This window comes from Acanthaster planci, unplaced genomic scaffold (assembly GCF_054643075.1).
Source record: "Acanthaster planci isolate LZ-2023a unplaced genomic scaffold, COTS_SCS Contig95, whole genome shotgun sequence".
Lineage (NCBI taxonomy): Eukaryota > Metazoa > Echinodermata > Asteroidea > Valvatida > Acanthasteridae > Acanthaster > Acanthaster planci.
The window spans coordinates 1-6,303 of NW_028257717.1; the positions used below are offsets into that span (position 1 = coordinate 1).

The 6,303-nt window shown below is 42.5% G+C and overlaps 1 protein-coding gene across 1 annotated transcript; it reads left to right on the plus strand.

Moving 5' to 3' along the window:
* Positions 1 to 15: 15 nt before the first annotated feature.
* On the plus strand, positions 16 to 6,099 carry LOC147795263 (uncharacterized). Its single transcript, XM_087132124.1, is given in 8 exon segments — positions 16 to 2,079; positions 2,225 to 2,617; positions 3,085 to 3,252; positions 3,566 to 3,904; positions 4,132 to 4,226; positions 4,229 to 4,379; positions 4,787 to 4,966; positions 5,228 to 6,099. Coding segments are annotated over 8 exon segments (3,372 nt in total). The 5' UTR covers positions 16 to 243; the 3' UTR covers positions 5,438 to 6,099.
* The last annotated feature ends 204 nt before the right edge of the window (positions 6,100 to 6,303 follow it).

The following is a 6,303-nucleotide window of genomic DNA, read 5'->3' on the forward strand; positions in this document are numbered from 1 at the left end:
GATAATGAAGTCGGCGGAAGGCATTCCGGCTAAATCTTATGTTATCATGATAGAAATTAAATGGAGCTAATTCCAATAGAGGCGCAAGGCCACGTCAACGTGAAGGGTGAGGGGACCCTCTCAGTTGCTATGCAACAACGTAAACATTGAAAGGATCTTAAAGGCGTATGCCATGTGCATGTAGATTATACATGATAAATATACGGGCAACTCCCCACAATACCATAATATATTAGCTTAGACATGTGCGTGATTTGTTTCTCTTCACCTTACAGGAATGATTTGAGAAAAGGTCCATGGGAAAAAAGAGATCTGTATCATTTCACTTGGAATCTGAAAATTGGGGTTGAGATCGATTGCGATAAGGTAATACGCAAGATAGACGATGACTTGGACAAGACACCAAACTTACTGGGGATCGAAGCCCTTCTCTTCAGAGCGTACTTGGAAGTATGTGACAACCGAAAACGCTGGAACGTTCGTGAAGCCAGAGGGTTCCTGGACAAAGCAGACGAGAGGATAGAACAGACAGATAAGAGTCTGCGTAAAGGCTACGAAGTTGTGTCACTGCTGAATCGCATGTGGATCGAGAACAAATGCCTTAAAACCCAAAAGGTCAAAGAGCTACGCGCTAAACTCGATGGTTACAAACTGGAGGACGAGGATTATTTGGTGATCGAAGCAGTGCACGCGGCTGCTTTGACGCGTCTTGGGCCCAATGTGTATGTATTCGCTCTCGATATGTTCGAGAAAGCGCTGGAGAAGTTCCCCGAAAATGTCAACTTCCTCTACGGGGCTGCGTTAATGGCGGGCAGAATGGCTCGATATAGGAGAATCACCACTCCTGAGTACGAAAGGCTAGACCCTGGGGGCCAGAAACTTTTAGACAAAGAAAAGGATTATTTGCTAAAGATGATGGAGATAAATGATGAATATCAGCTGGCAAGGTCAGCTCTTGGGTCCAATTTAATTGGACGCCGGGGAAAACAAACAGAAGGACTTGGTCATTTAAAGATGGCGTACGAAGAAGCCCCTCAAGTGCAAGAGGTAGTACTAAATTTAGTCAGATATTACAGACGTGAAAGTAGAATGGTTGATCAGGCCACAGACATTTTGAAAAACAGAATTGAGGAAAATCCAGACTGCAATGAGAGTCATTACCAGTTGGCACTGTGCTACCTTAAACACGCTAAGGAATGCAGCGCAGAACAGGAGAGAGACGAATGGAATGGAAAAGCTCTCGCTGAGCTAGAGCAGTGCCTCGAACTAAACAAAGGACACACATTCGCGATGATACACGAGTGCCAAGTAACCAATTTCTTGAAGGAGATCACTGAAGCTGAAGAGCTTTACGAAAACTGCATGCAGCAGTCTGAACACTGGACATCCGAGAACAAGTTTCATCTCTACTTTGAGTTTGCCTGGTTCCTTGATAAAAACCAAACAGCTACAGGACACAATTCAAGAATGGATTTATGGCAGAAAGTGATGGATCTTACAGCTTCGTTTGAATTTCTTGACGAGACATCTTGTAAATGGGAAGTAGAAAAGAAAGAAGAGGGGAGAAAGGAAACAGCTTATGAAAAACTGTTGGATCATTACAAAAGCAACAGTCTCGAGCTCGGAATTCTTCATTTCCAGAACTTTAAGTTTGAAGAAGCTGAAAAGGTTTTGGAGAACCTGCCAGAACTCGAGAGAGAAGCCAACTTCGACATCCCACGCTACCTTGCACTGACATACCTGAAAATGGGCTACGAAAGAGAGCTACTAGCTTTGTCACAAGGTGGAAAGCCTGAAGAAGCGAAAGGTATTTTTAAAAAGGCTCACGAAAATGCAATCCGTGCAATGGAAATTGGTCTGAGCCAAACGGATGGTCGAAAGCTAAGGGCTGACACGGCTCTAGCAATCGCTCACAACCAGCTCCTCTTGTCGACCCCTACAACCATACAGCTAGACTCTCTATGTATCCGGTCATACAGGGAGGCTGTCAGATGCGGAAGTCTCGTTGCTAGCCTGGAGTTACTCAGATTGATACAAAACAACAGCGTTCAAGTAACTTCAAGGTGGACCTTCCTCCAGGTAGGTCTTTGATTATGCTTTTTTTTTTAATTTAAGCTTCTTATTTTGTTTTAGAAGTGTGTTACAAATCTTCACTAAAGTGTTTGAAATCGGTCATCTTTATTTGACTTTCCAGTCGCTACGTCTTTCTTGTAATTTAATGCAGATGCTTGCAGAAATCGTCGTGTGTTGCTCGCTTAGAAGCAGTGATTGTCTACATAAAGACCAGAAACCCCTCACCTTCGAACACGGTCTTAGCAGCCGCGATACAGACAAAGATGTATCAGCGCTGAACTGTAAAACCATCAAGCGTGACGGCAGGGCAATCCTAGATGGGAGCCCGTTCTTCAGGCCGGCTTGGGAGCAACACTTCTGCATGGAGAAAAAAATACTCACAGAGAGGTTTGAAAATAATGAAGGGGAACTTGAGTTGGATGGCAGGGAAGAGTTGGAGGAGATAACCTCGTCGAATGAAATCATCCGCGCCGCTGCCGATTGTTGTCTGAAACTACGCCCTCTGTTGGACGGTATTGTTGACAAGTTCAGGGTAAATATTTTGGTACGGAGAGATGTTAGAGTTAGTACGATTCTTCATGTGCAGTTAGTCTCTAATTTGCCTGATAAAGGTAGTGAATGTCTGTTCAATTGTGAACGAACAAACATTTGCCAAAATAGGTAGATTTTTGTTGCTGGTCCTGGTTGTTTCACTCGGATCTGGACCACAATCAGCGATCTGTCGTTGGTTTACGGACACAAACACCGCATACCGGATGATAATATTACTGATCGAGATCTGTGTGAAACAAACAGACCCACAGTTGGTATTTCAAAAAGCAACCCCATACAAAGAGTCCGCACGCGTCAGCACAAGGCTGTGCGTGCGGATAGGGCAAATCTTGCACGTGCGTTCAAATGACCCCCCATGTACTTTATTTTGGGCTACGTTGTCGAGGAATACGGAATTAGCTCATTAAAAACACTCGCCTTTTACCTCAGTGGATTAGTTTTTTCTGTTTCGTTTTACAGAGGGAGGAAGTCGGTCGCGACGAGGAAACGAAGAAACAATATTTTCCTTTGATACTAGACGAGCAGAACGCAAGGAAAATGCAAAGCGAATTGAAAAAAAGACTCACCTTAATCTTTGGCATTGACGTGGACAGAAACTATCCTAAGCTTTGGAATCAGTTACTTAAGGTACAAATGATAAAGATACCCTGAGTTAACTATGCATTACAAACGAGTTGGCTTATTGCATGATATTTGCTCATTCATTTTCTTTGGAGTAATGCAACATTTCTGTCACACCAGGACGACAGCTTGTGCGTTTATTCATCGGAGCTAAAATTATAATTCGCTAAAACAATGAGTAAGAAAATGAGAGGTATGGGGGTTCTTAAGACCAAGATTTCACCGTTAAACACTTTCAACACATTTCATGCAAGCCTGCATTTGTGTTTCATGCGAAGAAGTGCTGTAGTATAATGCAATTTCATCTTCGAAATTCCAGACCCAACCTTGCTGCAACTCCGGAAATGAGTTCCTCAAAACATTCTACACCTTGGTTAACAAGATAAAGCACAGTGATGTTGCTTCATCGGAGAGTAATTTACTCATTATAACCAAGGACCCAGTCACCTTGGCTCGTCAGTGCACGGATAAAGTCGAAGAGATCTGCAACTTCTTCTTCGATGCCATGAGAGAAGCCACTCATCTAAGGAACAGGGTGGAGCAGCTTGTGAGTGACATCAAAGAGGGCAGACATGAGAAAGCTGACGAACTGCTGAAAATACTGTCCAGCAAAGAAGACTTCGTCGTGCGGATGGGAAGTACTTGGAACTTGCTGGAGGTAAACTTTAGAGTGAAATTTACTGCAAGCCCACCAAATTTAAACCCGTACAATTAGCAAGCATAACTATGTTCATCTTAATAGTATAAAAATAGCCCGAGACAACAAAGTGTATCATTCAGATTATTATGTTGAAACACCTTCCTCGGGTAGGTAAAATGAGGACTTCAAAGTTGGTATTAAACGAACGTATAATTACAACTGACTAGGTCTTACTGATTTACCAGATGGCTGCGCTGATTCGTCAAAGTAAAAGGCTGTCTCGATCACCTGATGTGGAAGCTGAAGAAGCTCTATGCAAACTGACGGAGGGGCCCACAGGGGGATATGTCACAACCTCCGAAGGCATCATCAAAAGGTTGAAGACGCGGTGTTGGAAAACCTCGAGGATGATCAGCTGTTAGCTAAGTGCAGAAAGACGTGCCAAGAAGCTGTCAAAGCGTTGGATGCCGAGTTGGCTAAACACAAAACTTTGGTGAGAAATGCAATGTTACCAATTTGAGTCTCAATCAAATTGTATAGCTTGTGATAAAGCATTTTTTTGCGCTTCCTTTGCCGAATACCTGAAGACATGGACAAGGGAGAGAGAAGGATACATCACAAGGGGGCTCAACCCTCTGCTTTAAAACTGCTTAAAATAAGCAAGAACAGCAGGAATCCAAATTCCGTGCACAATTACGAAGGAAACTGCAGCAATTTAAGTAATCTTCAAGCTACTTTAGTTGAATGGAAAATAGGAGGAAAGGTTAAGGTGAAAGGCTAAAATACCTAGAAACGCCACCCTGGCCTCTCATCACTTGTGGTCCAAAATCGAATTCCATCATGGCTCAGATTTTCAAAAGTATGAAACATATTTGTATGTTATTTTTTTCTTCCACACAGAGTGGTGATGGATCAGACCCACAGTCAACAGAAGTTACATTTCCACTTCTGGACATGTGCCCAGATGAAGAAACCCCTGGGCACTGGACGGGGAAAGTTACGAAACAGCTGCGTGGAGACCTCAAGCAGATGGGAATTCTTGTTAAAACCAACAAGAAGCTAGTGGAAATAATCCTGCAGGTGAGTGCTAGCAGTCATTCGTGATTGTAATGATATGGCGAATGTTTGTGTGACGTCAACTGCATGATTCTCTGCCATGATGAAGGTACACAGGTATTTTTCCAGAAAATAAACCCACAACAGGACCTTCTGGCATTTTTATTTTGTATCTCACAACATGACGTTTCTTCTCTGAAATCTCCAAAAGCTCGGCCGCACATGGAACTGATATTGATCATGTCATTGTATTCAGAAATTTGTTCTTTTTTATTATTACGATAGGCACAGCCATGCGTCAGTGAGAAGAACTACCGTTTCATCGCTGTGAAGACGTTTATCAGCGAAGGAAGTAACGACGGTATGGTAAAGATTAAGACAGACAGTGGTGACGATAAATCCTTCAAGATGTTGGACCTCACCCGCTGGTGTACAAATAAAACCGAGAAAGTTCTCTTGGGTATGCAGTCCTGCCTACTTCTGCCCCCTTCTTAACTTGGAGACGTCCTCGTGGACGCTCAGAGCATAGAAATGCCATGCGTGGGCCTATTAAGACTTCTTCTCTCCAAATACGTATAGAACATAGGATTCCGAAAGTGTCTTTCAGTGCAACACTGGTGTTCCACAACACAGGGCGCCTAAACAGTTCACCGCAGAAAGGCCATTTTTTGCAGCGCATTGTGGGAAATCGTGCATATTATTCTGTTCGCCGGCTGGGTGTAGGAATCTTTCCCTACGCTTTTGCTTCGCACTGAATGCAAACACAACCACAATTTGTCAACACAACAGCCAAAACGTACATGACATAATTCCAATGATGGGATTCAGGGCAATCCAACGGTAGTGAGTCTGCCTCGGGATACACTGCCGGGAAAAATGAAGCAGCGTTCTGTTTTTAGTTTGTTTTTTAATTATCATTATTTTCAATATACATCTCGTCAATAATTTCGGAATATAATATGTATTTGGGTACATAGTTTTACGACACTTAAATAAGTACATATTAATTTGAGATTCGGTATTCAGTTGAAAGTTACATTTGCATAAGGATCTGGAAGGGGGTCCCTAAAAGCAAGCTTGTCGAGGAGGGATCCCTTTGATAATAATTAGCACATAAAGTGTGAAAACACGAGAACAAAAAAGTAAAATTACACGTAAAACACCATCACACACGCATGACATGGGGTACAGGTATTCCAATGCAAAGCAATAAGATAGGAAAATAAAAATATACGAAGTTCACATAGCTACCCATTAAGAAGTTAACTTGAACTCAAAGAAATAAAAAACAGATAAAGTTTCAGTTTTGATTTAAATAATGGAAGACTACGAATGTCAATGAGTGAGTAATGTAAAGCATT